At 46.4% G+C, this 19,334-nt stretch overlaps 1 protein-coding gene across 3 annotated transcripts in view; it reads left to right on the top strand.

Annotated features, from left to right (window-relative positions):
- Window positions 1–13,840, top strand: part of FAM171A2 (family with sequence similarity 171 member A2) — a 46,801-nt gene extending 32,961 nt beyond the window's left edge. For 2 of the 3 annotated variants that reach the window (XM_044418642.1, XM_044418641.1), the window contains 2 exons: window positions 599–725; window positions 5,897–10,642. In XM_044418642.1, coding sequence (XP_044274577.1) covers window positions 599–725; window positions 5,897–7,466 — 1,697 coding nt within the window. In that variant the 3' untranslated portion in view covers window positions 7,467–10,642. Of the gene's footprint in view, window positions 1–598; window positions 726–5,896; window positions 10,643–13,621 lie in introns of those variants that run through there. The other variant, XR_006413591.1, reaches the window with a different exon arrangement.
- The last annotated feature ends 5,494 nt before the right edge of the window (window positions 13,841–19,334 follow it).

Here is a 19,334-nt window from a genome sequence, read left to right as displayed (position 1 = left end):
GTCTGAGAACTGGAGTCCAAAATACAGCTACTGGATGATTAAAGGGGACTGGGCAGCCTCATCACATGTTGTGTCACTGGCTCCTGGTCTCTTTCTGAGCCAAATTCAAAGTGCTTGTTTTCACTTTTAAAGCCCTTTGTGACCAAAAATGAGAATATTAGGAAAATGACCTGTTCCCAATATATATTGTTTTGTACTTTGAGATCTTCAGCAGAGGTCTTTCTGTGAAAGCTGAGGCAAGGCTGGTTGCTACCAGAAGGAACGCCTTCTCAAATGTGGTGCTCTAGTTAACAGAATGCTCTGCCAGAGAGTGATCTTTTTTATTTTTCTTAGCCTTTTATTCTTATAGGCTTTCTTACTGTTTTATGTGACTTACATTGTTGCTGCCTTAGTTGTTGCTGTTTAAATTTATAAATAGTTGTAATAGCTAATTTTATTAATTGAAATGTTTTCAAACTGCACTGAGCATTTTATCAGAAATAGTGTATAGAAATAAATTAGCTTTCAGCTAGTGTGGGATGGAGGGAAAGGGGGTGAAAGCAGTGTCCTCTCCTGTCCTGTCCTGCCCTGCCCTGTCTTCAGAACTATCTTTTCACAGGATTGACAAGTGCAGCAGCCGGCATAAAAGATATTGCCACCTACCACACCATCTTCCTGCTTACCATCCTGGGTGCTCTGGCATTGCTGGTCCTCATTCTGCTTTGCTTGCTTATCTATTATTGCAGGTGAGTGCCTCTGGTTTTTCACTTTTATCCCCATCTAATGCTTTCAAATCCTGTCCTGAAACAAAACCCTTTTTGCATCACATTGTTATTTTGCTAAAATTCACCCTCCCTACTTTTGTAAAGGGAAGGGTTACTTACAGTATTTTAAGTTTTATTTCATCTGGATGTTAGCCATTTTACATGAACCCTTGTCACTGGAATGAATGACGAACTAGTCTTAGAGTTTCAAGTCCCATCTTTGCCACAATGTCAGTTTTAACCCTCCATTTGTCATCAGTAAAATGGGAATAATAGTATTATTTCTGAGAAATGAAGGAATCATACTTTGAATAATGAAGCACTTCTGTAAATGATACGCTGTAGCTGGGTCTGAGCATAAGGGAAGGCAGCTGAGCTGAGGATTGCAGGAATAGTCTCTGGAATTTGACAGCTGTTGCAAACAGTTTTACATCAGTCGTTGCAAAATATCAAGCAGACTTTGTGGTTGATTAGTTGTGGATCAGTTCCTTCACCCACTGCCCATGAACCCTGCATCTCAGTAAACACACCTATGTAATAGTGCCTTTGAGTATGTATGCCTTCTCATGTATCTTCTAGAGGGCATTCCATTACTTGGGTTAGCTCCTCCTCCTTCAGAAGTGAAAATGCTTGCTAGGGGAAGGAGCTACTCTGCCCTCCCAGGCTAGTTCTGTCTAGTGTTGGTGAATCAGAATTTCTCTCAAGTTCCAATGACCTCATTAGTTTTGCTTTTGAACAGGGCCTATTTTTTTCCCTTCCTCCATCAATCTTGTCTTCTCTTTTCTCTGTCTCCTGTACCGTAGCCACAACATATCCTAGCTAGGGGCCTGGATTGCTCATAGACAGGAGGAGCTTTTTTATTTTGGCCAGCAGGAAGAAATCACAGCATCTTCTCCCACTGGTAGGCCAGATCATGAAATGCAGAGTGCCATTGGGTTCTGCCGCCCTAACCAGTTTAAGGTAGACCCATCTGGAAGGAAAGTGAAAAAGAGACTCTCCTACTCTCACCCTCCCTACCTGAACTGGCACATACACACAGCTGCCTGCCTCACCACCAGGACAGGGGAAGTAAGCACAGAGTCAGCATCAGAGCTGGGGGCAGACTCTCTAGAGTCTACTGTGCAGGCTCTTGCAGCAGCAGCCTGCAACATTGGAGAAGTACATCAAGTAGGACACATGCACCTTGAAGTTGCCCATTTGTTTTGAGGTGGGGGTAAGGGAGCAAAGGTCAGATTCAGACCAAGAATTCTCCTCCTCCAGTGAGTCAGGGAGTTCATGGCCCAGGAGATGAAAAATTTTGGGATCCTTGTCTGATACTTGGCTCAACAGTACTGCAAATGAGAAGGATCTTGGAATTGTAGATCACAAGCTCAACGTGAGTCAACAATGTGATCTGGCTGCAAAAACGCAAATGCTATTTTGGGCTGCATTAATGGAAGTCTCACTTCCAAATCATGTGAAATACTATTTCTCCTTTACTAAGCACTGCTTGACCTCACCTGGAGCACTGCACAGGTGGGCACCGCAATTTAAGAAAGATGCAAACAAACTGGAAAGGGTTCAGAGGAGGGCAACCCGGATGATCCAGGGACTGAAAACAAAACCCTGTGAGGAGAAATTGAAAGAACTGGGTATATTTAGCCAGGAGAAGACTGAGGTGAGATATGATAGCACTCTTCAATTACTTGAAATGTTGTCACAAAGAGGAGGGCCAGGATCTCTTCTCCATTATGCCAGTATAGGGCATGGAATAAAGCAGTGAAGTGACAAGAAACCAAATTCTGGCTGAACTTCAAAAAGAACTTTGGTGCAAGTTTTAACACAACAATGGAACTAATTACCTAGGAAGATTATAGAGGCACACTAGAGGCATTCAAGATACAGCCATCTGAGAAGGATGGTTTGATTTGGAGTTCTGCATTGGGCAGGAGGTTGGACCTAATGGCCTTCTTGGCCTTTGCAACTCTTCCATGATTTTATGATCTCACTGACACAGATGTCCATGGTTTCTGGACCTGCCAAACCTGTCTATTCAGAAGGAATGGAAGTCCTGTGCTACAGAGATTTGTTCACACAGGTCCCCACCTTTCATTTTCATCCAGAGCTACAAGGGCTTGCCCAGATCTGGATGAAGCACTGAGCACCTTTCATCTTCCAGGAGGATTTCTGCCAACGGAATGCATTGTAGCATCTGCAAGGTTTCATGCATTTGTTCTAGCAGTGCGCAGGGCTTGGGCAGCATTCAGGGAATCTTGGACTTCTTGCAGCCAGGGCTGCTCAAGGAACATAATATAGGTACTCTCAAAGATTAGATGGCTGCAGTGGACAGCATCTTAGGATGCAGATGGAGGGACTCCATAGCCAGCTATTTTTATGTATATGAATTTCTCAAAAGGGCTGCCCTTCTCAGTGTACCTGTAAGTTCACAAATTTCTTTCATGGAAGCTGAGTGATGTAGTCACAGCTCTCATAGGTCCTTCATTAGAGCCAATAGCCACACATGCCCCTTTTCTAGGAGATTATTTGAGGATGAGGTTCTTTCTGCTAACCCCTAGCTTTGTACCTTTAACTGGAGCAGTTTTCTCTACACACCCTGCTTTTCTGCCTACATTTAATTTTTCATGGGAAGCAGACTGTGTCACACTCATTCTGTTCCAGCCCGTGCATTCACAGGAGAAGCCATGGCATAAGTCAACTGTCAGAAAGGTGTTGTATTTTGAGCTATTAGGAAGATGAAAGGAAAGCAAGTGTTGCCTGTGCCCTGTCAAGGGGCCTGAGGAAGATCTCAATGTCCACCATTTCTGGGCAATTCAGAAAGCTTCAGCTATTTCATAGTATACAAATGAAATAAGCTGCTGCTGCTATCATTAAATGTATGCCTCTCCTTTCTTCCTCTTGTGAGGAACCCAAGGTGGTTTACAATATTCTTCTCTTCATTTTATCCTCACAACAACTCTGTGAGGTCGGTTAGGCTGAGAGTCCTTTGCTGGCTGAACAGTACCCAGTGAGTTTCATGGCCGAGTGAGGTCTAGACCTGAATCTCTTGAGTTCCAGTCCAGCGCTCTAACCACTTCTGCAACACTGGTGGCTGCTTCTCCTCCTCTTCCTCCTCCTCATCAGGCAGTGCATTATGCTGGCCTACAGCAGTCTTTGGGGCAACATTCGAATAGCATTGTGCTTTCTTGCATATTTTTGCAAATCCCTGCAAGTTGACTTTTTTCTCTAAAGATACAGTCTTCATTTTTCATGTCTTTGCAGAGTGCTTATGCAGTAATTTATTCATGCGACACCCATCAGTGGATGGTGGTGCTGTGTGAACATCTGTTCTCTATATCTCTTAGAAGGTATTCCACTCACCAAGCATCTTTGTGGACAGGATGCTCTTTAGTGGCTTGTGGCATAATGGCATACAGGCAAGAGAGGTGGAAGGGGCCTCCTAGGTCAGTCCACTTTTGTCCTTTGGCTATGTAATCTGGATTGTCTGAAACTTGTTGGTTTGTTTCTGTAATTATGACACATTTTCTGTTGCTGCTGTTACTAAGATGGATACATTTTAAAAGACCTTTTACCAATGTCCTCATACCAGATCAGGTCCCCAGTAGGAGGCATGCAGCACTCCATGATGCTGTCAGCCTTTAGCCAACACTGCTTCACTCAAAAGCTCCAGTGTCTTGACATCAATTCTCTTTAGCCCCCTCCTTTAGCTGGGAGTTGGTAAAGAAGATGAGTCCCCTCTCAGAACTCTAGAGCCTCTCTCATTCAAAACAAATACAGTCTTCCAGCTTTTTCCTGGGCTAATATTTGTTTTATTTGTTAATTAGATTTATTTATATCAAGTGGCAGTCATAGGAATGGATGGCTCTGGATCTGACTCACTTGAGTTCAGCAGACTTTGATACCTTGCTGAATGTTCTAGGCGAAAGGGATGAAAACATTCAGGAGCAATTGTGTTAATCACCCTGTCACCTCTGAATCCAACTGGGAGACCAAGGCTTTGACAAAAGCACCAGTCATATCAACAGGAAAAAGCTCTCCACATCCCTAGGCTATACAATAGAAAAGTATTAAATATAACTGGACAACAGCAACCAAATTTACATCCACCAGACCTCTGTCAATGAGGGCATCCAAGTTGCTATAAATACAATCCATTTTATTTGCAAATGAATTGTTATGCAAATTGGTCATATTGGCTACCGAGTGGTTCCCCTCTTCTTTATGGGGTGGAACATACTAGGCCTGTAACGATTCCTAAAAGCTCCATTTGGCAATTCTGTGCAGGTGCAGCAGTGGTAAAATAAAATTTCTTCACCACCCTCAATGGCACAGAATAGTCTTTCAAATGAGCTCTAGCCTATGTTCAACTGGACTTGTTCCAAGTTTTCCATCAACACTGTGCTAGTCAATGCCCCATTCTTTTCATTACTTGCAGGTCCTTGAAAATCCAAAGAGGTGTTTGATTCCACTCCCTGGGAAAGAACACTCAGGAGCCCATGTCAGTTGTCTGGGCCAGTTCTCCATTTTAAAGCTATACCAGTGCTGCTTTGTGCACCTCACCCCCAACCGGGTTTACTGTTGCTCTTCCAACCCCTACCCCCTTACTATTCTCCCTAGCATCTCCCTAACAGGAATCCCCTTTTCTTTTTCCCCTTCTTGGTGGCATTATCATTTCCTCAGAATGCCTCTCAGCCAGAGGCACTCATGGGAGATGAAGTCCATAGTGCCTGGAGGCCTTCACTTTACTTTGAAGTGATTACCTCTACTGATGAGAACATTTATTAATTAAAACAAAGGTAGGAGCGCTAGGTGGGTGCCAAGAAAGATGCCTGGAATAGCATAATGTCTACTCTTGCCGTATTGTATAATATAAATTATATGTTTTAAATATATAAGCCTGCCTTCTATTCAATCAGACACATTTTCTTTGTAACTTAGTATGTCTACTCTGACCGGCAGCAGTTCACCAATCTCCAGCAGGTGGAGACTTCTCCCAGCCCTGTTATTTGAGATACTTCAACTGGATTGTTATTTATGCAAAGCATATGCAATGCCACTGAGCTTGAGCTTGAGCTTGAGCTATGGTGCTTCTGCTACAATCACAGATACTTCAAATATGATATGTGCTGGCATTTTCTTTCCTTTTCCCTTTCTAGGAGACTATGTCTGAAGCCACGTCAGCACCACAGGAAGCTTCAATTCTCTGGAGCACTAGATGCTTCCAAAAAAGACCAGGCCACATCAATGTCTCAGATCAATCTGATTTGTACAAGTCACATGGAGACTGCCTCATCCAGTGGGGACACAGATGTGCACACACCTATCCTCAAGTCAGCCTTCTCCTCATCTCGGGAGTTTGAGAGCTCTCGTGAAGAATTCTTCAAGCAAGTGTCAACCCAGAAGGTGCGGCATGCTAGCAAGGCCTCCACAGCAGACACACTAAGCCAGAGAGGTAGCCATCTCAAGGACGATTACCCTCGGATGGTGGAGGGCTACTCACACAAGACAGCCCACTCCACAGATGTCCCTGGCACACTTGAGCCTCCTTCCCTGGAAGACTACAAGCGCGGTTATTCGCATCAGCGCACAGAGGACAAGAGCAGTGAGACACAACGGAAGCAAGCTCGCAATGACAGCAAGGCCTACCTGCAGGAGCCCCCATCACCACCTCCTCTACCTCCTCCTTTTGACCACTATACAGGGCACAAAGGGGACTCCAAACCCCCTGACTTCATGATGTCACAGTCCGTAGACCATCTTGCCCGTCCCACTTCACTGAGCCAACCTGGGCAGCTAATCTTCTGTGGTTCCATTGACCACATGAAGGATACCATGTACCGGAATGTCATGCCAACACTTGTCATTCCAGCCCACTACATGCGTCTGGCACCATCAGAGCAGCCTACAGCAGGCTCTGAGAACAAATCAGATGTGGATCCAGTTGGCATGGGACTTCCTCACCAGTTCGGGCCACAGGAGCAGCAACAGAGGCAGCAGCAGCTCCTTCAACAGCAGCTGCAACATCCACAGTTTCAGCTCCAGCAACATGAAGTAGAAGACAGTGATGTGAAGGGTTGGGGTCCCCACACACAGTCTGTCAGTGGTTCAGTCACCATCCCAGTGCTGTTGAATGAATCCACCATGGCCCAGTTGAATGGGGAACTGCAGGCGCTGACTGAGAAGAAGCTTTTGGAGCTCGGTGTGAAACCGCATCCACGCGCTTGGTTTGTGTCACTTGATGGTCGCTCCTCACAAGTGCGCCATTCTTACATTGATCTCCAGGGGAATGAGAGAAGCCGAAGCAACGATGCCAGTCTGGACTCAGGTGTGGATGTCAATGAAGCCAAACCAGCCAAGTGCTTGAAGGAGGAACGCCTGGCCCCTCCTGTGGGCCCCACTTACTCCAAGCTAGTTTTTCCTGATACTGACATGGAGCAAAGCAGCAGTGAGAGCCGCACTGCCATTTGCTCACCCGAGGACAACTCACTGACACCCCTTTTGGATGAGAATACTGAACATCGTGCTGCTACTATTCCCCGCCATGGGCGCAGCCGTGGCAATAGCTCCCGCAGCAGTAACAGCAACAGCGAACTGCGCCGTGACTCAATGACCAGCCCAGAGGATGATAGTAATGAACCCTCTGAGGGGACTGATGACCAGGGCGACAAGAAGAGCCCCTGGCAGAAACGTGAGGAGCGACCCCTCATGGTGTTCAATGTGAAGTAGCAAGCAGAATGAAGTCTCGCCCTCATTGCACAGTGGGGGGAGAGGAACAGGGAGTAGAGGCCACCAGAACCCTGGAGATCAATATTAGCATGCAAGTCTGGTGCAGCTTCCTCTCCTCTTCAGCTAGTCAAGTCCGTGGAGGAACAGGAACCCCAGACTTTTGACAGCAGAGCTGCACAGAACAAGTTGCAGAGTGTGCCCAAGCTGTGTTCTGTTTCTTTCCCAGCATGCTCTTTGATCATTCAAGATGCTTGACATGCTCAAGGCAGGTTAAGAAATACCACAACAACCACCTAAGAAAGTTTGCCCTCTATCCCTTTCTACCAACACCAACCACTGTGAGCCGGGCAAAGTGGGGACAGGAATTACTGAGGGTATGAAGATGGCCAAGGAAGTTTCACTGCTCTGTGACTCTTAAGCAGTCATCAGAAGGGCAAGGCTTCTCCTGTGTGGTTCCTGTTCCTGTTCCAAGTACCTTTTGTTCCCCACCCAGCTTGGCATAACCAGAACTAGCACTGGCCCCGTGTCCTGATACAGTAGGAGTAGAGGTGAAATGGAAGGCAAACTGGGTCTCTCCATTCTCCTTGCCCTTGGAGGTTTTGTACAGTCTCTCTTTTTTAGTTCAATTATGTGGATTTTCCAAGCTGTCATGTGGTTTGGGGTGGGGAGAGCAAGTGCCCGAGGGGTAGGCCAGTGCCCAAGGGGGTGGGCCAGTGCCCAGCTCTGCCTGTTGTGCCTCAATACCTGAACAGCCTGGGTTACAGTACAGAACCTAGGCAGGTGGGGTGGCTTTGGGGAGTTGGGCCACTAGTGTGGTTAATGTACATATGTGTGTGCATGCGTGTATGGTCGAGTGGGTGGAAGTCTGAGCCATGGTGAATATGTGTAGGTAGGCGTGTCAGTTGTCTGACCTCGCTGCCAAATGAACTCCTAAGCGGAGTCATCTCTGTGTCCCTCTCTTCCTGTGTGCCTGCAACTCCTCTGTCTCCTTCCAAGTGCCTTCCGGCCCCAGTGTCTCCCCTTCCCCATCCAGGCAGCTGTGAATGACATTTTGGGTGTCTGTAAAAGGGTACAGACATACCATCTGCTCAGAGCTGCTAAGATTTTTTTCTGTTTAATCCCTTTCTCCTGCAGGGAGTGCTGGAGTGGGGGCAGTGATGAAGGAAAAGTCAGCTGGCATCACATCACTGCTTGTAAGCTCAGCTCCCACCTCTCTAAGCCATCTACAGATAGTCTGAGGAGCTGCCCTATCCACCAAGCTTATACTGGTGAGCAGTCTCCTAGATAAAGACAAGCAGGCCACTACCATGTCTGATGGGATTTTATATCCTTACCGGAGGGGATTGTATGTATCACACCTTATGCTTTGGAGGACAGGAATACGTAGCAAGGCATCTGTGCAGGTCCCATAGGCCATTGGGGGCACATGGTTTTATCTGCAAAAGGGAAGGAGATACCACTAGTCAGTCTGACACTAATACTTTTGTTAGCCAAACAGGAAGATGGGGTCTGATAGTTTTCTGAAAACATAAAAACTAAACTGGGGGTGGTAGAGGGGAGAGACTTTTTCCTTATGGTGGGTTGGGCTGTTTTTGTTTGTTTTTAAATCAATCTCTTGGGCCCAAAACTTACTGTAACAGACTGTTAATAAGTCAAAAATAATTTTGGAGAATGAGGCAAGGTTTTATTACTTGCTTCTGCACCTATTGAAGACAGTAAATAAACTTTTACAATGGGGGTGGGGAACTCTTTTTTTCTCGAGGGCATGCCACTGATGCACAACCCCAGAGCCAAAAATTAGCAGGCCCACACCTGTCCCGCCCCCATTCCGGTCTCTACGCAGCAAATGGGGAGGAAAAATCGTTATTGCTAGAGGTCTGAACTGAAGAGAGTCTCCCCACATTTCTTCAGTCACTCTTTGCTCAGTCCCTTTACTCTTTCCTCGCATTCTGTTTCTGCTGCCTACATCCTGTGAAAATAACCTAAAAATGGCAGGTTGTGCACCCTTGCTTTTCTTCAAACACTAATTTCCTGAAGGGACACTCCCGCCCCCAGACATTTCACATCCTGCACTAGAGTGCATGCTTTCACTTTAATTCTCTGGATTCAGATATATTTGGGAGTTGGGGACAGACTACGGCTATTTCATGGTGAGAGACGTGCATTTCACATATGCTCAGAAAGATAGTTCTTTGTTCACCTGATTCAGGGGTGAGCCTTCACAATGAAAATAGATTCTGGCTCAAATGAAACCCTTCTTCCATCCTGGCTGGTAGCCCCCATCCCCATTTTGAATATTGCTCTAGGCAATTTTTCTTTAATTTACTTTTCTGAGTAAACTTCATTTTTGCCTTCTTCCACAGCTCTTGAATCATTGTTATGTTTTGATTAGGGTTCTATCTTCTCCCACATTTGCCAATGAACAGCATTAGATATAAGCATTACTTGCAGAACTTCCTGCTGCTTGATGTGACAGATGCCAAGATCTCCAAGGCTCTCTGGAGAGGGGACAGCAGCCATCAAGTTGCACAGGATGCAAGTTCCTGCAGGGAAATTTGTGACAACCCCTTGTATGGGTTGTTCCTCTCTTACGTATTTCCTTCTCAACTGTTCATGTGGAAATTGTTTAGGAATTCACACTAGGTCTTTAGCAATGGGAGATGGAGTTACATGGGCTAACTGATCAATCTCCAAGGCAACTGTCTGCATCCACACCCAGCTAATGTCTAACAGTATCTGTTATCTAATGAAGGAGTGTCCTACACATCAGTCCAGCAGGATGATACAAGTCCTGACAGGGCTGATTGGGGTGGCTGATACATAAAGAGAATGCAGCGAGCTTTAACAGACTTTCCTTGCCCCCTTCTGGATTTGTTCTGAAAAGAAAAAGAAAGTGGGGACAGTGGGGGAGTCTTTACAAACAAGACCCCAGAATACCTCTTCTTCCTTCCCCAACAAGTGCACAATGCTCTTTTCTACTTTTTATAGCTGGGAGAAAAAAAACCTTGCACAAAAAAAGAAGTGTAATCTGAGAATGGATGCATTTTAAGTGTGTGGAATGCTTTTGCTTTCTTCAACAACCAAAGGTTGGACAAACTTGGCAAAACTGGAGTCTCAGTGGCTATTGTGGGTGAAACCTACTTGTCCTTTAGAATTATATTAATATATAAACCCTATGAATTTATCATTGTGTCATTGCCCAGTGGATGTATTCTAGGACAGTATATGCTTCCAAGGTGGATTGTGTCTAGTAAAATTGGGGAACTGGAGGGGGTTTGTACTAATGCAAGCACAGTCTGGTTTGGGTTTATTGGCAGTCCTACATGCCTGTTTCACCATTTTAAGGCAAAATTTCTTACCAACAACACGACATGGAGCAATTCCACAGCTGTTGCTTTTCATAACATGGAGAGAGTTGAGGAGAGAATTTCCATCTGTTGACTTGCTGTGGGTTGTGCAGCGTGAGGAGATGGCAACTGTACTAAGGAAAGAGAATGTAGTAACCTTAACTGACTTGGCAGGTTTGTTTTCAGGTTCTACTCATCCAATATGGTAATCATGAAACTGCTCTGTGGAAAGAAAAATCCATTAAGTGTTAAAAGCATAAATGCTTTAGTCTGTGCAAGAGTCATAGCACTTTTCAAGCTGCAGAATACCCTTTTAGTGATGTGCTCATCTATGGGACTGGGGTAAAACTGGATTGTCTGCTTTCTCTGGATTCATTTCTCGGCTGCTGTGATGAAGAAAATTGTTGCAGTTCCTATGCGGGAAATGGGTGGTTTGTTTAGCTCTGAGGAAAACCTCATACAGGACTAAAGGACTTGATAGGAAAACAGGAAGCAGCACTTGATGAACAGCATTGAGCAGAAACCCTGATAAGGAAACCCAGATTGGAAAATTTCTTTAAAAATCCTACATTATTTCTCCTATCAGTCTGAGAGGTACAAGGCCATGAATAAATTAGACAGTGGTCACTCCTTATTTAGGGAAAGGTGCCACACATGCAGAAAACTTAATTTTTAAATAAAGCAGACTCAACAGTAGAGGGGACTGCTTTCTACCAAGTCACACACCAACTTCTGACTAGGCAGCAGTTCTCCCAAGGCTTCAGAAACAAGTATTTCTCTGCTCTATGTGTGGATGGTAACATCCAGGATTTATCAAATGCTGAGGCAGGGGATGAGGAAATGGGGTTGGCCTATATGTCACAAGTTATTCCCCTCCATGATGTAGATGAAGGTCTTTCAAGTGGAAGGGAAAAGGTCCCCTTTCCCATGCTAATTATGCAGAAATCTTTCTTCACACTATAGTTTCCCACAGTTGGTTCTTAGTCCCAAATATGAATCCTTTACTTAGCACTATGGCACTGAAAAGTTTCTGTAAATGCTTGCCCCCTCTGATAGGAGCTGGGGAAACAATACAACATTTTGTGGCAGTTTCTGACTTGTGTAAAGCCAAATTACAACTTAAACTTGCCCTGCTGTATCAACATGGGTGGAGAATTTGAATAATTTTCATGTAGGGAGGCAAAACCTTGAACACAAGTGGAAGAAATGGCATTGACTGGGGACACTTTTGCTAGTTCAGGGGATTGGGGTTACTTTTCTCCTTTAATTTCATTTCTGTCCCAGTAGGTCAGAAACTCCCCTTCAAATGGCTTCACTGTGATTAATTTCTACAAAGAAAAGTTTGCTTAGAGGCTATAACTGGTGGCTAAAAACCATGTTTTCTGATAGAGGAAACCCTCTGTACAATGATAGAAGTACGTTTGCTTATCAGTCTGATCCTTTTTTAAAAAATTGCCTCATCAACTGAAGAAACAATCCCTAATCCTGTCCAAATGATAATGGTAAATGCTTTTTTAAAAGGTGTGTGTTGGGTGGGGGAACAAAATTATACTGTGTTCAGTGTTATATACAAACATATACTGAGCAATTTCATTCTATAAGAGCATTTTTAAAAATTAGCCCTTGTGCCTTTGCTGATGCATATTTTTACCCTGTTTGACCTACAGAAAGCAACTCTTATGGAAAAATCTATACCCTATTTATGAAACAGGCCTGGTTTCACATGGTGTGTAGATACATTTGGGAGTGGGGGTTGCCCAGGCCTATGATGTGGCTTGAGGAATACTCTGCCCTTTCCAAGCATTAGTGAGGAGCTGGGATGAATCTACTCTCAACCACCCATTTTCCAGCCTTGGGTGCCACCACCCCACCCTAGGAATCAAGCAGTCTGGTTGCTTGGTTTGATCAGACATTTTGGAGTGAGGGGCCAGAATCAAAGAGGCAAGGGATTTTCTGATTCATTTCAGAACATCTGCTCCCTACCTGGCCTTTACCAGCTGTACTATTAGGTTCAGACACACTCCCTTGGGATCTAGGTGCAGCGTCCTACACCTGATTTTTAGATGTCAGACTCCACAGAGCAGTTTCCGGTGTCTGTATACTTGTTTCCTCTCCGCCCTGCACAGCCGTAACAGCTGCCCATAGAACTCAGAGAAATGTGAAGTTAGCATTGGTGTAATTGAACTTAGTTGCTACACCTTTGTTTGGGGTGGACATGCTTCTACCCCAGGGATCTCAAACTCAACTTACCTGGGGGCCGCTGGAAGTAGAGTCTGGGTGAGGCTGGGCCGCATCAAGTATTCCACCACCACCGTGGTGGTGGGCCGCTCATTCCGCGGCCGGCCCGGGCGCCGCCAGCACTTTGAAGGCCGCAGGGCCCCTTCCCTGTGCCCTGCCCATCCCGGCAATTGGCCGGCGTGCCCCGAGTTTGAGACCCTTGTTCTACCCAGTTACATTTGCAGTAAAATCTACACACGGCTCTTGCTTCCTCCATGGCAGAAATGACTTTCAGGCTTTCCAGGATACAGCATCCTCCCCAGTCAGCTAGGCACATTGGGGAGCAAAGGGGAGTCAGCAAAGGAAAAGAACAGTACCTCCTCGTTATGCTATGTTTCCTCCCTCCATTACTATTTATTGCAGGCCCCCATTTTTACATTCCTGGAATGCAGCATGGAAACAGCCATGATACCAAAACAAATATAAAACCTGTCAAAGCTATTCACAAACCACTTAGTTAGGCACTTTCCGATATTTGCCCTTTCAGTCTGAGATATTTCTGTTGCAAACTAAACAATTATCCACCCACAGGTGCAAATATGAACAAAGTAGAACAATACAGCAAACTACAAAAATATATGGAAACATTTCTGGTACCGTCCTGATTTACAGAGTCCAAGACAAAGTACAAAGAATAAAATGGAAATCAAGACCAAAAAGACAGAAGATGCTGAGGAAACATGGGAGAGTTAGACATGTCATCTGGACTCCCTGTAAAATTTGGTGAATAAAGCTTCATGATAAAAGCCTCACCCACAAGTAGTCAGTACAGCTTAAATGCCCTTGCACCCCAAACTAAGTTTAGGTCTACTCCATATATATCTCTGTCCCCTTCATGAGAAACAATATTCATCTGTAGTCAAAATGGTCACTTTTATGCAAAGTCTTCACAAATCATGACTTCAGTTGATAATGACAAAGGATCTGTAGTTGTGCATCCCTCGATAAACACTGGGCCACAAGCAATCATAAGCCCTTATGTCAGGACAGGGCACTCTACAACAAGAGACTGAATTCTGTCCAGCATGTACCTTTATGTGCAGGGTACACTCACTCCAAATCATATACCTGTATGTCAAGAAGAGTGTCACTTCTCATTTGGCACTGAGTTGTATTCAGCCCAAGGCTTTCTGCCCGTTCAAGAGTACTACCAATCACATAGCCTGTGCCAATAATAGCAGAATAGGATTTTTAAAAATAAGGAACTGCTGTGAACCCCGCAGCAAACTTTGGACTGCCCCAGTTCATGCACCCACAAGTTCAGCAGTGTTCCCTCTAAGATGGCACTAAGCCTTGTTCAGCCTAAAGCTTTCTTTGTGAGGTCTCAAATTTGTGCAGCCATGCCAATTATAATCTAGACTGAAAGGAATAAGGATCTGGTTATGCACACCCCCACAATAAGCTTTAAGCTGCTCCAAAACACATACACAAAAGTCCTCTGTTAAAGGGCTTTAAGTCCTATTCTATGCAAAGCTTTCTATGTGCAAACTGGTCCTCTCACAGCAATCAGTATAAGTGTGTGTGGGGGGGAGGGGGGAGAACTGGAACTGTGTACCCCATATTTGGGCTATCAAAAATATTATGCTTGCACAATTAGCAGTGTGTGGCACTGAGTCCTGTCCTGCCCACAAAAAGCTTATTCTTTTGGTGAATAGTACTTGACAATGCCCTGTGCACATAAAAGCTTTAGCCAGACACAGTTCAACATCCATCTTGAAAGGGCACTCTGCTGGATATGTATGATTTGGGTCACCTAGAAATCATACATTTCTTCGTCGTGGCCTCTGTGCATCACACATATGGGTGCTGCGCCTGCGCAGTGCCTAGGCCGGAAGATTAGAAAGCTAACAGTTTTTGGCGGGAAAACTCTGCTCCCCTCCCCCTCAGTGGTATAAATAGAGCGGAGTGTCCGCCATTTTACTCAGTCTTTGTGACCGTTGTTCGCTGTGCCTCGTGCCTGTTCGTCCCTTGCTTAGATCTTTGTGCTCCTTGTCCACTTTTGCATTTATCTCCTCTAAACTATTCCTCTTTTGCTCCAAGTTTGTTTCTCTTCCCGATTCTTCTTAAATCCCTTCATTTCTAAAAATAAAAAAACCCAGAAATATCATCTTACCCTCTACACTGTCTTCTCTTTATTCCTTTTCACGATGGCGCAGCGAGCGGCATTCTGCAAATGCATCGAATGTGGATCCAAAATGTCACCTGTGGATCCACATGATCTATGCCTCCTCTGCCTTGGCGAGGGGCATAGAACTGACAAATGCGGCCATTGCTTGACGTTTACCAAGCAAGCAAGGAAGAATAGGGAGAATCGTCTTCAAAAACTCCTATGGGACTAGGCCTTAATGCAATCTGACCAAGTGCTCTTACGGCCTGGTTCCTCTTCGGTCGCGCCTCCTCAGTGCTCCTCCTCCACTGCAAGCGCTCCTGCAAAGCGCCCCACTTCGACTTCCGCCGATCCTCCACAACATCCTTCAGACGAAGGCGCCGCTTCCATGGAGGCCCCGTTGCTGCCTTCTTCCCCAGCTAAGAAATGGGAGAAGCGCAAACACTCTGGCTTGGATAAACCTTCCACTCATAAGAAGCTGAGGAAGGAGAAGGCAGACAAGCCCGCTCGCAAGAGCAAGAAGCCTGACCGCCCCAAACACTGGGGCTCAGGCTCATCGGGCTTCTCGGTACCAACGGCCACCACGGTACCGACTCCCTCGGGACTGGCCCTGCAATCCACTATGCAGGTGCCTCTGCTGGGATCCCTCAAGCCAATCACTCAGCCTGAGAGCGTGCCGCCTCAACAAGAGGAGGAGCCACTTTGGGAGTCCATCTCTGATGGTGAGATTAGAGACTCCCCACTGAGGGAATGTTCTCCAACACCTATGCCCACAACTGAGCCGCCTGTACCTTTGCCATCCCTCCCAGGCGTCGCAGCCATTTGTCCGAACATCGGGATGAAGATTGGTTGATGCCTGGATATGGTGCCCCCCCCCCCCCCCGCAGCTGGGGTGGTTATCAGCCATATCCTTACTTTCCTTGGGATCGTAGATCACCATCGGTCCTGAGGGACGTACCATCCACCTCGAGGCGTGTGGAGAGAAGGCGTCCAACCTCTCCTGAAACCTCCTCCTCAAGCAACTGCCATCGCTACGATGAAGACTCCGATGAGTCGGAGGTTGACTCGACATCCCCCGATGTTGCAATTGCATACCAAGGGCCTGCTTCACCCGACGAACCGCATGTCTCCTTTATGGAGCTCATGTCCCACCTCGTTCGGTCTCTTGAGATCGAAGCTCATCAGCAGCCAGATCCTTCCACAGATTGGTTTTACGACGTCGTTCAGGGAGAGCAGTCTGCATCCATAGCCCTGCCGCTAATTACTACACTTCGCCAGGCTATGGTCCAGCCCTAGGATCGACCGGCCCAAGCACAAGCTACCTCCTGCCGGTATGAGGCCATGTATAGAGTTTGAGATGACGATATTCCTTTTTTGCTCCGTCACCCAAAACCGAACTCTCTCGTGGTTGAATCCTCCCAGGGCAGGGAGTCCAGGGGACACACTGCCCCTTGTGATAAGGAAGGGAGGAAAATCGATACGCTTGCGCGCCGAGTCTATGCAGCCTCTGGGCTCGGCATACACATATTGAATTACGAAGCAACACTGGCGCGCTACCAGTACTTCATCATGCAAAAGCTGGATAACGTTGCTTCCTCCCTTCCGGACCACCAAGCAGACCTCGCCAGGGTCTTCATTAAAGAAGCAATGCAGGTGGCGGTGCAACAGTTGTCTACTGCATGACACCATGTAGAAACCAATTCCAGGGCTCTCGTCAATGTCATCTCGTTACACCAACATGCGTGGCTGTGCAACCGTAATTTCCCGACGAAATGAAACGCAGAATCGAGGAAATGCCATTTGATGGCACCGGTCTGTTCCATCAGAAGACCGACCGCAAGTTAAAGGCGATACACGAATCACGCCTGACTGCGCGCTGCATGGAGTTCCCTCAACAAAAGCATAAGTGGCAGTGGCCTCGTCCTTCCTATCGGAACCAGCAATACTAGCCTCGACAGCAATATCAGCAACGACAGCAACATCAGAGGCAGCAGCTGCAACAGCGCTTCTCCCAAGGCTGTCAACGCTTCGACGCCGATAAACGCCCACGTTGACGGTCTGGGCAAACTATCCTCTCTCTTCCAACACCACCTTCCCTTCTCCCTTTTGGGGACCGGCTCCAGGGCTGACTCCCCATTTGGGAGTCCATTACATCTGATAGGTGGGTGTTATTCAGTTCGGATATAGGATAGAATTCGATGTCATCCCTCCATCGAGCCCGATCTGTTTTACACCTTCTTCATCGGTGCTATGCAATGAGGTCTCCCAGTTACTTGTCAAGGGAGCGATTCGACAGTTGTTCTGCTCGGAGGGATTGCATGGATTCTACTCCAGATATTTTACGGTCCCGAAAAGGGACGGTGGTCTTCGTCCGATTTTGGACTTACGAACTCTTAATAAGTACATCAAACCAAGGAAGTTTCAGATGGCCACTTTACAGAATATCTTTCCATTACTGAAGAGGGAGGATTGGTTCACCTCACTGGACTTGAAGGATGCCTATTTTCATATTTCTATCCATCCTTCGCACAGACGCTTCCTATGTTTTACTGTTGGGTCCGATCTGTTCGAGTTCAATGTTCTATCTTTTGGCCTGGCTACCGCCCCTCGAGTTTTTATGAAGTGTATGGCGCCGGTACGTGCACACTTAAGAACACGGGGAGTGCAAATATACCCATATTTAGACGATTGGTTAATTGTTTCGCAATCCGAACAAGGTCTTCTGTCTGCTATACAAGTGACCTGCACTCTACTCGATGCTCTTGGTCTGTGCATTAACCGCGAGAAATCGTCCCTTATTTCCACGCAGGTCATCGACTTCATCAGGACATGTCTCGACTTGACATGGGAAAGAGCCTTTCTTCCTCCAGAACATCAAGATGCCTTATGCAACCACATTAGTTGAATCCGACTGCACAGAACAGTCCCAGCCTTATCCATTCAGAGACTACTTGGGCACATGGCTGCTGCAGTTGCCATTGTCCCATATGCCAGGCTGCATATGCAGCCCGTACAACTGTTTTTCAACGCCGCATTTCACCCGCAACAGGATCTGGCCATCAAGCTGATCCGGATTCCATTTGCAATCCTTCGTACTCTAACTTGGTGGACCATCCCAGGCAACCTGTCTGCCGGTGCCCCGTTTCGACCGCCTCAGCCAACAACAACCCTGTACACCAACGCATCCCTCCTCGGATGGGGTGCAACATTTTCGGGACTTCGGGTCCAAGGTACTTGGAACCGATGAGAAGTAAGGAAGCACATCAACTTCCTTGAACTTCTAGCAATTTTCAACGCCCTCAAGGCTTTCGAGACTGTGCTATGCAGTCAAGTTGTCCAGATTGCATCAGACAACATACCTGCTGTTTTCTATATCAACAAGCAGGGCGGCACAAAATCTCCAGCCTTAGCACACCTATTGATGGACATTTGGGATTGGTGCATACCGAAGAACATAATGCTCCTGGCAGTTCACCTGGCAGGAACGGACAACATCGAAGCAGATATGTTAAGCAGACAGATGTCAACAACCCACGAATGGGAGTTGGACAGACAAATTTGCGAGAAACTCTTCCGTTTGTGGGGTTACCCAGACATGGACCTGTTTGCCACCCGGGACAACAGAGTGTGTGCCCTGTACTGCTCCAGAGCAGGCATCAGATCGGGATCGATGGGGGATGCTCTTATGATCCCTTGGAACAACATGACTTTTTATGCGTTTCCTCCGATCCCACTTCTAACAAAAGTGGTGGCAAAAATAGCCCAAGACAACGCCACAGGGATATTAGTAACTCCATGGTGGCCGAGACAACCAGGGTTTGCCACTCTTTTGCTACTATCCAGAAGAACGTTTCTTCACCTACCAACTCTTCCTCACGTGTTAACACAACAAGACGGAGCGATCCAGCATCCAGATATAACCTCCCTGAAGTTGATGGCATGGCGGATCAACTAAGCCATTTCACTGAGTCAATACTGACGACACCTCACTCTATGGAGGACCCTATTCAGCGGACTGTACATATGGCTCCTACCTCGGATTCAACAGCAATCGCTGCGGTACCGACGCCTACTGACCAAGAAATTCAGGCAATTCTCGAATCTGCATTGAGACGGTCCACTCGTCGTTCTTATGCG

Source organism: Varanus komodoensis, unplaced genomic scaffold (genome assembly GCF_004798865.1).
Source record: "Varanus komodoensis strain SLA01 unplaced genomic scaffold, ASM479886v1 scaffold92, whole genome shotgun sequence".
Classification (NCBI taxonomy): Eukaryota; Metazoa; Chordata; class Lepidosauria; order Squamata; family Varanidae; genus Varanus; species Varanus komodoensis.
The sequence above is the reverse complement of the archived record's forward strand: the minus strand, read 5'-3'. Positions and strand labels throughout refer to the sequence as shown.